We start from the raw sequence: 16,876 nt of genomic DNA, 5'->3' as shown, positions 1-16,876 counted from the left end.
TGAACTAGTTTACAGTCCCACCAACAGTGTAAAAGGGTTCCTATTTCTCCACATCCTCTCCAGCACTTGTTGTTTCCTGACTTTTTAATGATCGCCATTCGAACTGGTGTGACATGGTATCTCATTGTGGTTTTGATTTGCATTTCTCTGATGGCCAGTGATGATGAGCATTTCTTCATGTGTTTTTTGGCTGCATAAATGTCTTCTTTTGAGAAGGGTCTGTTCATGTCCTTTGCCCACTTTGTGATGGAGTTGTTTCTTTTTTCTTGTAAATTTGTTTGAGTTCATTGTAGATTCTGGATATTAGCCCTTTGTCAGATGAGTAGATTGCAAAAATTTTCTCCCATTCTGTAGGTTGCCTGTTCACTCTGATGGTAGTTTCTTCTGCTGTGCAGAAGCTCTTTAGTTTAATTAGATCCCATTTGTCAATTTTGGCTTTTGTTGCCATTGCTTTTGGTGTTTTAGACATGAAGTCCTTGCCCATGCCTATGTCCTGAATGGTATTGCCTAGGTTTTCTTCTAGGGTTTTTATGGTTTTAAGTCTAACATGTAAGTCTTTAATCCATCTTGAATTAATTTTTGTATAAGGTGTAAGGAAGGGATCCAGTTTCAGCTTTCTACATATGGCTAGCCAGTTTTCCCAGCACCATTTATTAAATGGGGAATTCTTTCCCCATTTATTGCTTTTGTCAGGTTTGTCAAAGATCAGATAGTTGTAGATATGTGGCATTATTTCTGAGGGCTCTGTTCTGTTCCATTGATCTATATCTCTGTTTTGGTACCAGTACCATGCTGTTTTGGTTACTGTAGCCTTGTAGTATAGTTTGAAGTCAGGTAGCGTGATGCCTCCAGCTTTGTTCTTTTGGCTTAGGATTGACTTGGCGATGCGGGCTCTTTTTTTGGTTCCATATGAACTTTAAAGTAGTTTTTTCCAATTCTGTGAAGAAAGTCATTGGTAGCTTGATGGGGATGGCATTGAATCTATAAATTACCTTGGGCAGTATGGCCATTTTCACGATATTGATTCTTCCAACCCATGAGCATGGAATGTTCTTCCATTTGTTTGTATCCTCTTTTATTTCATTGATCAGTGGTTTGTAGTTCTCCTTGAAGAGGTCCTTTACATCCCTTGTAAGTTGGATTCCTAGGTATTTTATTCTCTTTGAAGCAATTGTGAATGGGAGTTCACTCATGATTTGGCTCTCTGTTTGTCTGTGTTTGGTGTACAAGAATGCTTGTGATTTTTGTACATTGATTTTGTATCCTGAGACTTTGCTGAAGTTGCTAATCAGCTTAAGGAGATTTTGGGCTGAGATGGTGGGGTTTTCTAGATATACAATCATATCATCTGCAAACAGGGACAATTTGACTTCCTCTTTTCCTCACTGAATACCCTTTATTTCCTTCTCCTGCATGATTGCCCTGGCCAGAACTTCCAGCACTATGTTGAATAGGAGTGGTGAGAGAGGGCATCCCTGTCTTGTGCCAGTTTTCAAAGGGAATGCTTCCAGTTTTTGCCCATTCAATATGATATTGGCTGTGGGTTTGTCATAGATAGCTCTTATTATTTTGAGGTACGTCTCATCAATACCTAATTTATTGAGAGTTTTTAGCATGAAGTGTTGTTGAATTTTGTCAAAGGCCTTTTCTGCATCTATTGAGATAATCATGTGGTTTTTGTCTTTGGTTCTGTTTATATGCTGGATTACATTTATTGATTTGCATATGTTTAACCAGCCTGGCATCCCAGGGATGAAGCCCACTTGATCATGGTGTATAAGCTTTTTGATGTGCTGCTGGATTCGGTTTGCCAGTATTTTATTGAGGATTTTTGCATCAATGTTCATCAAGGTTATTGGTCTGAAATTCTCTTTTTTGGTTGTGTCTCTGCCAGGCTTTGGTATCAGGACAATGCTGGCCTCATAAAAGGAGTTAGGGAGGATTCCCTCTTTTTCTATCGATTGGAATAGTTTCAGAAAGAATGGTACCAGTTCCTCCTTGTACCTCTGCTAGAATTCAGCTGTGAATCCATCTGGTCCTGGACTCTTTTTGGTTGGTAAGCTATTGATTATTGCCACAATTTCAGAGCCTGTTATTGGTCTATTCAGAGATTCAACTTCTTCCTGGTTTAGTCTTGGGAGGGTGTTTTTGTCGAGGAATTTATCCATTTCCTCTAGATTTTCTAGTTTATTTGCATAGAGGTGTTTGTAGTATTCTCTGATGGTAGATTGTATTTCTGTGGGATCAGTGGTGATATCCCCTTCATCATTTTTTATTGCATCTATTTGGTTCTTCTCACTTTTATTCTTTATTAGTCTTGCTAGCGGTCTATCAATTTTATTGATCTTTTCAAAAAACCAGCTCCTGGATTCATTAATGTTTGAAGGGTTTTTTTGTGTCTCTATTTCCTTCAGTTCTGCTCTGATTTTAGTTATTTCTAGCCTTCTGCTAGCTTTCGAATGTGTTTGCTCTTGCTTCTCTAGTTCTTTTAATTGTGATGTTAGGGTGTCAATTTTGGATCTTTCCTGCTTTCTCTTGTGGGCATTTAGTGCTATAAATTTCCCTCTACACACTGCTTTGAATGTGTCCCAGAGATTCTGGTATGTTGTGTCTTTGTTCTCGTTGGTTTCAAAGAACATCTTTATTTCTGCCTTCATTTCATTATGTACCCAGTAGTCATTCAGGAGCAGGTTGTTCAGTTTCCATGTAGTTGAGTGGTTTTGAGTGAGTTTCTTAATCCTGAGTTCCAGTTTGTTTGCACTGTGGTCTGAAAGACAGTTTGTTATCATTTCTGTTCTTTTACATTTGCTGAGGAGAGCTTTACTTCCAACCACGTGGTCAATCTTGGAATAGGTGTGGTGTGGTGCTGAAAAAAAGTATATTCTGTTGATTTGGGGTGGAGAGTTCCATAGATGTCTATTAGGTCTGCTTGGTGCAGAGCTGAGTTCAATTCCTGGGTATCCTTGTTAAGTTTCTGTCTCGTTGATCTGTCTAATGTTGACAGTGGGGTGTTAAAATCTCCCATTATTATTGTGTGGGAGTCTAAGTCTCTTTGTAGGTCACTCAGGACTTGCTTTATGAATCTGGGTGCTCTTGTATTGGATGCATATATATTCAGGATCATTAGCTCTTCTTGTTGAATTAATCCCTTTACCATTATGTAATGGCCTTCTTTGTCTCTTTTGATCTTTGTTGGTTTAAAGTCTATTTTATCAGGGATTAGGATTGCAATCCCTGCCTTTTTTTGTTTTCCATTTGCTTGATAGATCTTCCTCCATCCCTTTATTTTGAGTCTATGTGTGTCTCTGCATGTGAGATGGGTTTCCTGAATACAGCACACTGATGGGTCTTGACTCCTTATCCAATTTGCCAGTCTGTGTCTTTTAATTGGAGCATTTAGTCCATTTACATTTAAAGTTAATATTGTTATGTGTGAATTTGATCCTGTCATTATGATGTTAGCTGATTATTTCGCTCGTTAGTTGATGCAGTTTCTTCCTAGCCTCAATGGTCTTTACAATTTGGCATGTTTTTGCAGTGGCTGGTACCGGTTGTTCCTTTCCATGTTTAGTGCTTCCTTCAGGAGGTCTTTTAGGGCAGGCCTGGTGGTGACAAAATCACTCAGCATTTGCTTGTCTGTAAAGTATTTTATTTCTCCTTCACCTGTGAAGCTTAGTTTGGCTGGCTATGAAATTCTGGGTTGAAAATTCTTTTCTTTAAGAATGTTGAATATTGGCCCCCACTCTCTTCTGGCTTGTAGAGTTTCTGCCGAGAGATCAGCTGTTAGTCTGATGGGCTTCCCTTTTTGGGTAACCTATCTTTCTCTCTGGCCACCCTTAACATTTTTTCCTTCATTTCAACTTTGGTGAATCTGACAATTATGTGTCTTGGAGTTGCTCTTCTTGAGGAGTATTTTTGTGGCGTTCTCTGTATTTCCTGAATCTGAATGTTGGCCTGCCTTGCTAGATTGGGGAAGTTCTCCTGGATAATATCTTGCAGAGTGTTTTCCAACTTGGTTCCATTCTCCCCGTCATTTTCAGGTACACCAATCAGATGTAGGTTTGGTCTTTGCACATAGTCCCATATTTCTTGGAGGCTTTGTTCATTTCTTTTTATGCTTTTTTCTCTAAACTTTCCTTCTCACTTCATTTCATTCATTTCATCTTCCATCACTGATACTCTTTCTTCCAGTTGATCGCATCAGCTACTGAGGCTTCTGCAGTCTTCACGTAGTTCTCGAAACTTGGCTTTCAGCTCCATCAGCTCCTTTAAGCACTTCTCTGCATTGGTTATTTTAGTTAAACATTTGTCTAATTTTTTTTCAAAGTTTTTAACTTCTTTGCCATTGGTTTGAATTTCCTCCTGTAGCTTGGAGTACTTTGATCATCTAAAGCCTTCTTCTCTCAACTCGTCAAAGTCATTCTCCATCCAGCTTTGTTCCATTGCTAGTGAGGAACTGCATTCCTTTGGAGGAGGAGAGGTGGGCTGCTTTTCAGAGTTTCCAGTTTTTCTGCTCTGTTTTCTCCCCATCCTTGTAGTTTTTTCTACTTTTGGTCTTTGATGATGGTGATGTTCAGATGGGTTTTTGGTGTGGGTGTCCTTTCTGTTTGTTAGTTTTCCTTCTACCAGACAGGACCCTCAGCTGCAGGTCTGTTGGAGTTTGCTAGAGGTCCACTCCAGACCCTGTTTGACTGGGTATCAGCAGCAGTGGCTGCAGAACAGCGGATTTTCGTGAACCACAAATTCAGCTGTCTGATAGTTCCTCTGGAAGTTTTGTCTCAGAGGAGTACCCGGCCGAGTGAGGTGTCAGTCTTTCCCTACTGGGGCATGCCTTCCAGTTAGGCTGCTTGGGGGTCAGGGTCCCACTTTAGGAGGCAGTCTGCCCATTCTCAGATCTCCAGCTGTGTGCTGGGAGAACCACTACTCTCTTCATATCTATCAGACAGGGACATTTAAGTCAGCAGAGGTTACTGCTGACTTTTTGTTTGTCTGTGCCCTGCCCCCAGAGGTGGAGCCTACAGAGGCAGGCAGGCCTCCTTGAGCTGTGGTGGGCTCCACCCAGTTCGAGCTTCCTGGCTGCTTTGTTTACCTAAGCAAGCCTGGGCAATGGCTGGCACCCCTCCCCCAGCCTCACTGCTGCCTTGCAGTTTGATCTCAGACTGCTGTGCTAGCAATCAGTGAGACTCTGTGGGCATAGGACCCTCCCAGCCAGGTGTGGGACACAATCTCCTGGTGTGCCGTTTTCCAAGCCCATTGGAAAAGTGCAGTATTAGGGTGGGAGTGACCCGATTTTCCAGGTGCCGTCTGTCACCCCTTTCTTTGACTAGGAAAGGGAACTCTGATCCCTTGCGCTTCCCAAGTGAGGGAATGCCTCACCCTGCTTCGGCTCGCGCACAGTGCGCTGCACCAACTGTCCTGCACCCACCGTTTGGCACTCCCTAGTGAGATGAACCCAGTACCTCAGATGGAAATGCAGAAATCACCCATCTTCTGCGTCACTTACTCTGGGAGCTGTAGACCAGAGCTGTTCCTATTCAGCCATCTTGGCTCCACCACCCTGCATAGGTGATTTCTGCCTTGAGGAATTTTGACTTCCTGTCCTCCATAACCTACCATGTTCATCTGCCATGGCTGACTTCTTCCTACTCGTGTCTCATCTTGACTGCTCACCTTTTCCTATACATGTTTTCTAATCATTGTATCTAAAGTAACTCCTAGGCATTCTTTATCACATCCACCCTATCTTACCTCCAGCATAGCACTTAGTAATTTCTGCTTTTTTATTCTTCATATATTTATTTATATATACTTGCCTGCTCCACTCAATTAGAATGTAAGTTCCATGAGAACAGAATCTATAATTATGATGGTAACAAGTAGGCACCGTATAGTATTACTGCATGAATGCATGAATAAATGATACAATAAGTGTAAGCTGATTTGTAGTTCTGAACATGAGGACTTTACATAATTTCAAAGAAAGCATAAAAATTTTCATAAATTTGTAGGAAAATCAGAGTAACAAGAAATGAGTTACATGATTCTTTTCACTGACTCCTATGAATCTTTCCACTGACCCTACATAGTTTCCTGGGCAGGAGCAATATTCATCATTCTTCCATTGTTCATTTGGTGGAGGTTTTCCCCCAGTCAATCCTGATGAGCTCTCCTAAACAAATGGACACTTGAAATTGGTGGGCAATCAATTAATCTGTAGAAGTCATAGCACCATAAATGGGCCAGACGTGGTGGCTCATGCCTGTAATCCCAGCACTTTGGGAGGCCGAGGCGGGCAGATCACCTGAGGTCAGGAGTTCGAGACCAGCCTGACCAACATGGAGAAACCCCGTCTCTACTAAAAATACAAAATTAGCCAGGCGTGGTGGTGCATGCCTGTAATCCCAGCTACTCGGGAAGCCAAGGCAGGAGAATCACCTGAACCTGGGAGGCAGACGTCGCAGTGAGCTGAGATCGCGCCATTGCACTCTAGCCTGGGCAACAAGAGCGAAACTCCATCAAAAAAAAAACAAAGAAATAAACATACAAACAAAAAAACACATCAAAATGATAGGAGAGTCCTGAAAGAGGGATGGCATTATGAGGAAAGAAGGCTTTCATGCAGCTGCTTCTGGATTTGGAAGAAATTTTCTAAAGTTTATTTTAGTAACTAAGGTATAAAGTTAGCGACATTATGAATAAAATGTCAAAGGAGATTCTACAAATTAAATATTGCCATTAAAAAGAGGTGGGAAAGGTGCCGCTTTCATCTTATCACAGCAAACAATCTCCTCTCTGAGGCCCTCAATCCTAGCTCAGTTCCCACTTTCTCCGTGAAGCCTTGGCTGACCACTGCAGTGGGAATTTTTTCTTCCCACTAAGGATCCTATGTTCAGATTGGTGGTAAGGATAAATGGTATAAACTCAAATGAATAAAAATTAAAACATTTCTGTTTTCTTTAAATTTTATTTTAAGTTCCAGGAAATGTGTAGGACGTGCAGGTTTGTTACATAGGTAAATGTGTGCCCAAAACATGGCTCTTAAAATTTGTTTAGAAATTGGAATTTGCCTTACTCTTTAGGTCTCAAAGGAGTAAGGTCTGTGATGTTCAAAAGATTACGTCTCTCAGACTGTGCTCTTCCAATTTAGTAGGTCTCTGATGTTCAAAGGATTAGGTCTCTCAGGCTGTGCTCTGAAGTCAATGCCAACTAAATCCCTTTAGAATTATTTCGAACATCTGAACCATTCTCTACCAGTGACATAAATATTGGCATCAACCTCTTTGTAAAACTATTCTCCTAAATGATCAAGAAGATAGAGCTTAACTGCGGGATCTACTTTAAAAACTGTTATCAGGCAACCAACTGGCCCCTTTAAAACTCTTACTAGGGAAAATTCAGGTGAGAAAGAATTTAAAACTTATTTTTGCTAGAAATATTAATCACATGAAACATTTCTTTCTCTAAGTTATTTAAGGTTTTTTCTTAAAACTCTAATTTTTCAATGTTTTAAGGTCTTTAAATTATTTTTTAAATCTAAAGTCTATTGTGTAAGCTTTAGACAAATGAGTATCATTCATTTGTATCACTTCTGAATTCAACAGAAGCCTAAATTTACACCAAGAGATAAAAGCACACTTTTATAGTAATAACAGAATATATTAATGAAGACTTTGAAACTTATTTGAATAATGTAGTTTGTTCTATTACTTATAAACTTGATGAAATGAATTATTAACCTCTACAATGAAATAGTGTTTAAAATTTTTGTGTTGGGCATTCCTGTGTATTAAACAAATTATATAAGTAAGGACTATAATTTCAAACCAGTCTTTCAAATCCCAATATAACTTTGGGGAATGTTCTAGTTTCTTTTTGATTCTTAGAGAAATAAAATATCAATGCAAAATTTATTTCTATCTGACCAGTGGACAACTGGGTGAACTGAAGGAAATCTTATATTATATAACTTCAAGCTGGCAAGGGCAAGGCAGTTAATGAAAAAGTTACTCAAATTACATAAGTTTCAAATGTTATTTTTAAAATATTGATCTTAAAGGTACATCAGCCGGGTGCAGTGGCTCATGCCTGTAATCTCAGCACTTTGGGAGGCTGAGGCAGGAGGATCACTTGAGGTCAGGAACTTGAGACCAGCCTAGCCAACATGGTGAAACCCCGCCTCTACTAAAAATACAAAAAGTAAATAGCCAAGCGGGTGGCGCATGCCTGTAATTTCATACTTGGGAGGCAGAGGAAGGAGAATCGCTTGAACCTGGGGGGTGGAGGTTGCAGTGAGCCAAGATTGTATCTCTGCACTCCAGCCTGGGCAACACAGTAAGATCCTGTTTCAAAAAATAAACTTTTAAAAAACATATATATACACCATCTTCAAGTAATCTGAGATTTGAAAGTTAGTAATACTTACAGAAACCAAAAAGAAAAGATCTTTTTATATCTTTCCAAAATGGTTTTCCTCTGTTCCCAAACTTTGGAGTATAGTTGCAGTCAATGAATATCCAGAAAACTGTCTATCTAGAAATATCTAGAAAGGTCAGTTAACCTTTCAAAGCAAGTAGGTAGCATAAAGCAGGCATCCAATGACCATTAGCTCAATTAATACATGATTCCCAAAGTAACAAAGATAAATAAGGTAGATTGAAACAAAATGCTCCCCAATAGGTAAGAACTCTTTGTCTATAAGTACATATAATGAGTAGATAATGAAAGTTTTTAAAATATCCCAAAATTTTAATAAATGTGAACACCCTAGAATCTAGGAATACAATGAAAACACATGACATTTGAAAGAGTAAAAGTTGACACCAAAGAGATATTGCTTCCATAGAGGAGGTGACCTTAAGATTGCATTACCACAAGATGTGAACCTATGCCTGAATAGTTTGAGATGCAGGATTGCCAGCAAATTACTATTATTTATAACTGGTGATTCCATTATCATAAAAGTGGAGTAGGCAGTTGCTCAATGAATCCATTGTAACATTATTCACAGTAGAATTGTAAAGTGCAGAAAACATTAGTTAAATTCCCATGATTATTGTGCACTTAATCAAGTTATAAAACACTGCAGACCTAAGAGCATGCCATTTTATTTACTTAATAAAAAATTTCTTTCCTGATTATTGAAGCAATAGCCATTGCAGACAATTTGAAATGGAGGAAAATATAAAGCAGAAAAATAATTGACCTCTAATTTTTATTGCCTAGAAAAAACTAGTAATATTTTGATGTATTGTCATGCTACTTTTTTAACCTTCATATGTAAGCATTTATTTGGAAATTGCAATTATTTTGTTTATAAAACTTTCTATTTTGTTTTTTACATAACGTATTTCATCTATTTTATCATGACAATAATCTTCAAAGTAAACAGTATTTTTAATGATTGTACAATATGCCATTGTGTGAATGATTCACATTTATTTCATCATAACTGACTAAATGGTTATACCACCACTTTTAGGTGTTTTGAATTTTTTATGATTATGAATGAAATTACAATGGACATCATTTTATGTCAATCTTTGTGGGAGAGTCTAATTATTTCTTTCTGGTCAATTCATTATTATTGGCCAAAGGATGTGAAAGTTTAAGAGTTTCTTTAATTTATTACAAATTATTTTCCAATAATTGCACCAATTTAGATAACACTGTATATTATCATTTCTTTTTAAAAATATCTTGCCTTTTTAATAGGCAAAATAAATATAGCCTCATAGCTATTTCAAATTATGTTTCTCTGATTAGCAATGAAGTTAAAAATTTTTAATTTGTAAAAAATTACATTTCCTTCAGATTTTTCTGTTCCTGCCATTGACCTATTTTCTAGTGATTATTTGTACTGATTCCTTCCTAAAATACAACTAGAGAAACAATATCCTATTTATTCCAGTCTCCCAGTTTCTGTTTGATGCTTAATTTTTATTCATGATTTTTGACATATATAAATAAATTTGTCAATTTTAACCTTTTTCTTTAATTTTTGATAGCATTTAAATTTCATGCACACATGAATAATTTTAAATTGTATGCATAAATTGTATTATAAATAACCTGGATGGTTTCTATTATAGGCATTTTTTCTCATTTCCCCTAATCTCTCTGTCACCTCCCCAATTCATCCACATCCCTTTTCCTCCCCACCCCAGAGGGGTACAAATACCTTAAAAATAGCCTGCTTCCAAAGCATGTTATGTTTAAGTGTACACTCCAGTCGTATTTGAGATAGTTAATTACTAAGAATATACAACTGAAAATAGGCATTTAAATTTTTTACTGTGATAGAAAATACATAAAATTTATCATCTTAGCCATATTTAAGAGTGTAGTTCAATAGAATTAAGTACATTTGCAATGTTGTATTAATACAGCCATCACCACTGCTCATCCAGAACTTTATTTATCTTCCCAAACTGAAACTCTGTAACCATTAAGAAATAGCTCCCTGTTCCCACCTCCCACTGACAACCACCACTCTATATTCTGTCTTTGTAAATTTGACTACTCTAGGTACCTGTAAATGGAATAATAGAATCTTTGTCCTTTTTTGACTGGCTTACTTCAATTAGCATTATGTCTCCAAGGTTGATCCACGTTGTAACATGTCAGAATTTCTTCCCTTTTTAGGGTTGAATAATTTTCTATTATATGTATATACCACCATTTATTTATTCATCATCCTTGGACATTTGGGTTGTTTCCACCTTTTGACTATTATGAATAATGCTGCTATTAACATTGGCATATAAAAATACTCTTTTAAACAACATTGTTAATCAGTACATATATATTCACTGAAATTTTTGGGAATGTTGATACTAATTGCTGACATTTAAATTATGGATCAGCTTTACTTAACCCATATAGAGAAGTGTTGTTCTCTGGATCTTTCCATCAAGACCTCCAAAACCATCTTTGTGAAGATAATCTGATGTCTTTCTTCCTCTAAATGTGCTGGAAATATTCACAATAGCAGAGACATGGAATCAACCTAAATGCCCATCAACAATTGACTGGATAAAGAAAACGTGGTACATACACAGCATGGAATACTATGCAGCCATAAGAAAGAATGAGATCATGTCCTTTGTAGCAACATGGACAGAGCTGGAGGCCATTATCCTAAGCAAACTAATGGAGGAACAGAAAGCCAGGTATTGCATGTTCTCACTTATAAGTGAGAGCTAAACACTGAGTACACATGAACAGAAAGAATGGAAGGGGACAGACACTGGGGCCTACTTGACAGTGGAGGGTGGGAGGACAGAGAGACTGAAAAACTACTATTAGGTACTATTAAAATGGTTTTAAAATGATTTTAAAAGGTGCTGAAAATGTATTTCATCACTAGCCAAAGAGGTAATTCCTTTATGGAAATTCATTCTCCCCATGAATGGGGCATGCACCAAAGTCCAGGCAACATGAGGAAACATTGCAGAAGATGCTCTCTTTCCTTTAAGCCAAAGAGACCTAAATAACTGTGGCATATTATAAATTAGTGCCTTCTTTCTCCACAATTCTTTTTTCAGACAAGTCAGGAATGGCTGAAGAAAATCATACCATGAAAACTGAGTTTATCCTCATGGGATTTATAGATCACCCTGAGCTGAAGACTCTGCTGTTTGTGGTGTTCTTTGCCATCTATCTGATCACCGTGGTGGGGAATATTGGTTTGGTGGCACTGATATTTACACACCGTTGGCTTCACACACCAATGTACATCTTTCTGGGAAACCTGGCTCTTGTGGATTCTTGCTGTGCCTGTGCCATTACCCCCAAAATGTTAGAGAACTTCTTTTCTGAGAACAAAAGGATCTCCCTCTGTGAATGTGCAGTACAGTTTTATTTTCTTTGCACTGTGGAAACTGCAGACTGCTTCCTTCTGGCAGCAATGGCCTATGACCGCTATGTGGCCATATGCAACCCACTGCAGTACCACATCATGATGTCCAAGAAACTCTGCATTCAGATGACCACAGGGGCCTTCATAGCTGGAAACTTGCATTCCATGATTCATGTGGGGCTTGTATTTAGGTTAGTTTTCTGTGGATCAGATCACATCAACCACTTTTACTGTGATATTCTTCCCTTGTATAGACTCTCTTGTGTTGATCCTTATATCAATGAACTGGTTCTATTCATCTTCTCAGGTTCAGTTCAAGTCTTTACCATAGGTAGTGTCTTAATATCTTATCTCTATATTCTTCTTACTATTTTCAAAATGAAATCCAAAGAGGGAAGGGCCAAAGCCTTTTCTACCTGTGCATCCCACTTTTTGTCAGTTTCATTATTCTATGGATCTCTTTTCTTCATGTACGTTAGACCAAATTTGCTTGAAGAAGGGGATAAAGATATACCAGCTGCAATTTTATTTACAATAGTAGTTCCCTTACTAAATCCTTTCATTTACAGCCTGAGAAATAGGGAAGTAATAAGTGTCTTCAGAAAAATTCTGATGAAGAAATAATCTCAAGAAAGATGGAAACAAGTGACATCTACTATAGCTTAATGATTTAAATGCAGCAAAAACTTCCATGTGAAATTACACAGGGGAAATGCACAAATTATAAGTAAAATTTTAATATATAAGAATACATTCAAATTAAGTGGCAAGAGGTAAGGGTAGAATATACAAAAAAGAGTAAACTGTGGTGAATCTTAATTCAAAATAACAAAAATGAAATTCCAATTTTGAACTCATTCAAGTAACAATGTAGAATGTTGTCAAGCTCTTGGTCTGTGTTGGCATCAGGGATGATAAGCATCCAAAAGAACACAGCAAAACTGGAAGTTACAAGTTCAAAGGACCATTCCATTAAGCATTGATAACCAAATAAGCTATTTTAATAGGTTAGAGCATGAGCATTATGGTTAAACTGAAAGAGTTTAAGATCATGTGATGGTCAACCAGTAAAATCGCTTACATCCATGAGCAACAAAATTGTGGCGAGTGAGTTTTGAGAAATCAATTTTAATAGCATGATGAGGACATTACTGTAGTTAGAAAGGAAGTATCAGGAAAACGGTGTCAAATAATAGTGAATATCTGATTTCCAAATTTAAATTATTATTAAGTATTAAACACAGAATGTCAATTTTCAAGACAAGCTACATTAAGAGAGTTCTATCTACTCCCATATCTACCTACGTAAAGATACCATAACATAAACTTCCAGAAAAGCAGTTCAAACCTCATGTGGGATTTGAAGAGCTTCTTTGTTAGTGAGTTAGGCGCAATGTCTCTGTGCTCATACCTGAGAGGTGAGGAAAGATTTCAACAATAGAGACACTACCCTGGGTATATTATATATAGAAATGTAAAATGTAGCATTGTTAAACTGTAGGTAGAGCATATCTAATTTTTTTTCTTTTCACTATTGCAAAACCTGAAGTTGGGATTGTGGGTAGAGTAATGACCTTAATGTGATATCATTTTAAAAATTACTTTCCAATTATTCACTCAACATATATTTATTGAAATCCCACTATAGGTAGGCATTGTTCTGGGTGTTGGGCCGTATCAGTTACAAAAAATGCCAGTTTTTCCATCTTCTTGAAGAATAGAATATTGCCACAATTTTTATTACTAACTTCTGGATTAAGAAGGACCTATGTCACATAATAGAAAAAAAATCTCCTTTCCACCTCTTGCTCTGAGGACCTGTCTAAATTCCCAGAAATCAATTGTCAAGTGCTCCAGATTAGCCAGCCACCAGAGGCTGGCATCACAGGAAAAATCAATATGCTGAGTCTGTACAGAAAAAGTAATAGGAGAGCAGATGCACTTCCAATTCCCTAACTAATCAATGCAAAAATATAACCACCTAGTTTTTCTTTGTAACCTCCAAGAAAATCTAACCCAGTTCTTTCCAGTTATACTTGCACATGTGAAGATCTTTTTTGTTTCAAATTAAATTCCATCAATTTAGGATTTATCCAACACTACCTACATCCTTCCTTCATCGCATATAAATGTACAGGTCCTTGCCTGGTATCATGGCACTGAGCACAGGTGCCAGATTATATATGAGCTCTGTCCAAGCTATGATTCTGTGAGATGTTTGAGCCTATTTGACCCTCTGGTTATTTCTTCATGCCACCATCACTTCAGGTATCTACGTCCATGCCTACTCCTCAGGCTACATTGATTTTCAGCTAAAATGTCTATTTATCCAACCCACAAGGCTTTGGGTTGGCTGGCTCTCTCTCTCTTACTCTTCATCTGCTAATTTCTGAGTAAATTCTCTTGACCTCTTCCCAGTGGGTCCAGGAAATGCTGAAATGCATCATTTTTGCACTTCCAAAGCTACACAATACCAGTACAATGTAGGATTTTGAAAGCTTACATGGGTCCCTTTTGAAGGTCCCTTTTGTGTATAGGTCACCCAACCTCCCTGAGCAATTGTCACCCCACTCCCATGCCAGGACACTCCGTGGGAATTGAAACCACAGAACCTTTTCCAGGCAACATGAACTCTTCCCTTCTGATGTTTTTTTTCCCAACTGACTGAATCCTTAATTCTAGGATGATACTTAGTTTTCACATCATTACAGATGTTTCCCGAATGTACTTTTATGGAATAAAATTGGACTCAAAAATGAGATTCTGTCTTAATCTATTCTCTCTGTCTGGAATATCAAAGGTATGCTCAGAATAAAAAAAAAAAGTGAGGATAACACTGTTGTATGGCTCTGGTCTCCTTTTCTTGTATCAATAAATGTGAACTGCCCTGGCTGCTGTCTGAAACAGTAGGCATAGTTATTGGGTAAGACAGAATTACAGGCAGGCTTTATCTGAGAATTACTGGTTATGGGAGAAAAATATCTGATAAAATGAATATTTTTAAAATCTCAACTCATTTTATAGTATGCATAGGAAAACAGACATGTTTAAAACAATATTTTGAAAAATTAAATTAAAAATTATAAATATTTTATCTCATCCTTAATCAAAGTTTAGTTATAATCACAAATGTGTACATAATTTTTTAAAAATTTTAAAAAGAGTGAATCAAATATAGAGGATTTTCCTTGGTATTATTTTTCAGAAAATTAAAGTATGAAAATTCAAAACAATCTTTATTTAACTTTTTACTTCAAGGAATAATAGTAATAATAATAATAATAATAGATTGATTTTTTAAAAAAACAGTCAGCGACACCACAGGGGCATCACTTCTTTATTGTACAAATTTTTCTCTTTTGAATTTGTTTATATTTTTCTCATTTGCTCTTTTTTCATATTTTAATTGTTTTATGTCTGCAAGGACCTACTTGTCAATAGAGCTTTACATTTCATTCAAGTGGCAATCCAACAGAATTTTCATCCACTTCATGAAATCAATCACATCTTTCTCAAGATCATTTCACACTAAAGTTCAAGCATGTTTACTGTATCAGAAAATTAGTGAGTGAGATATTGGAACAATGGCTGAAGATAGACACTAGAGTAAAGCACAGAGAAATGGTTAAGGGGAAAGTAATTCTAGAAGTGGTTGGTTCACTTAGGAATATTTGTGTTCTGACAATTCTTACTTGCCTAGACAGCATTGTCACTTCAGGAACTGACATGCTGAATGACATGATAACGTGAATCTCCTTGTTGACTCATCAGTTAATATCATAATTTTACCTCATTATGTATACAAAGATTAACGTTTGGGTTAATTTGTAGGTATTTCTATTTTATTTTTATTTCAATAGGTATTGGGGGAACAGGTGGTATTTGGTTACATTGGTAAGTTATTTAGTGGTGATTTCTGAGATTTTGATGCACCCATCACTGGAGCAGTGTACAGTGTACACAATTTGTAGTCTTTTATCCTTCACTCCCCTCCCACTCTTCCACCTGAGTCCCTTAAGTCCATTGTATCATTCGTATGCTTTGCATCCTCGTAGCTTAGCTCCCACTTATAAGCGAGAACATATGATGCTTGTTTTTCCATTCCCGAGTTACTTCACTTAGAATAATGGTCTTCAACTCCATTCAGGTTGCTGTGAATGCCATTATTTGTTTCCTTTTTATGGCTCAGTAATATTCAATGGTATACATTTTCTTTATTCGTTGATTGATGGGCATTTGGGCTGTTTCCATATTTTTGCAATTGTGAATTGTGCCACTATAAATGTGTGTGCAAGTGTCTTTTTTATATAATGACTTCTTTTCCTCTGGTGGATACGCAGTAGTGAGGTTGCTAGATCAAATGGTAGATCTACTTTTAGCTCATTAAGAAATCTCCATGCTGTTTTCCATAGTGGTTGTACTAGTTTACAATCCCACCGGCAGTGCATAAGTGTTCCCTTTTCACCACATCCATGCCAAAATCTAATATTTTTTTATTTTTAAATTATGGGCAGTTTTGCAGGAGTAAGGTGGTATCCCAATGTGGTTTTAATTTGCATTTGCCTGATAATTAGTGACGTCAAGCATTTTTTTCATATGTTTGTTGGCCATTTTTATATCTTCTTTTGAGAATTATCTATTCCTTAGCCCACTTTAATGGTATTATTTGTTATTTTCTTGCTGATTTGTTTGAGTTCTTTGTAGATTTTGGATATTAGTCCTTTGTTGGATGCAAAGTTGTGAAAATTTTCTCCCACTCTGTGGGTTTTCTGTTTAGGCTGTTGATTATTTATTTTGCTGTGCAGAAGATTTTGAGTTTAATTAAGTCCCATCTATTTATCTGTATTTTTGTTGCATTTGCTTTGGGCTCTTGGTCATGAAGTCTTTGCCTAAGCCAACATCTAGAAGGATTTTTCTGATGTTATCTTCTAGAATCGAATTTTTGTAGTTTCAGATCTTAGATTTAAGTCTTTGATGCATCTTGACTTGATTTTTGTATAAGGCAAGAGATGAGGATCC

General features: G+C 37.1%; 1 protein-coding gene across 1 annotated transcript; it reads left to right on the top strand.

Moving 5' to 3' along the window:
* The first annotated feature begins 11,462 nt into the window (after window positions 1-11,462).
* LOC100580144 (olfactory receptor 5K1) lies at window positions 11,463-12,548 on the top strand. Its single transcript, XM_003261709.3, has one exon. The coding sequence runs from the start codon at window positions 11,555-11,557 to the stop codon at window positions 12,479-12,481; it is 927 nt and encodes a 308-aa protein (XP_003261757.2). The 5' UTR covers window positions 11,463-11,554; the 3' UTR covers window positions 12,482-12,548.
* The last annotated feature ends 4,328 nt before the right edge of the window (window positions 12,549-16,876 follow it).

This window comes from Nomascus leucogenys, chromosome 21 (assembly GCF_006542625.1).
Source record: "Nomascus leucogenys isolate Asia chromosome 21, Asia_NLE_v1, whole genome shotgun sequence".
In the NCBI taxonomy this organism is placed as follows: domain Eukaryota; kingdom Metazoa; phylum Chordata; class Mammalia; order Primates; family Hylobatidae; genus Nomascus; species Nomascus leucogenys.
The sequence above is the reverse complement of the archived record's forward strand: the minus strand, read 5'-3'. Positions and strand labels throughout refer to the sequence as shown.

Excerpts from the sequence above, each read along its gene's own strand:
- LOC100580144 (XM_003261709.3), top strand. The coding sequence starts at position 11,555 with ATGGCTGAAGAAAATCATACCATGAAAACTGAGTTTATCCTCATGGGA.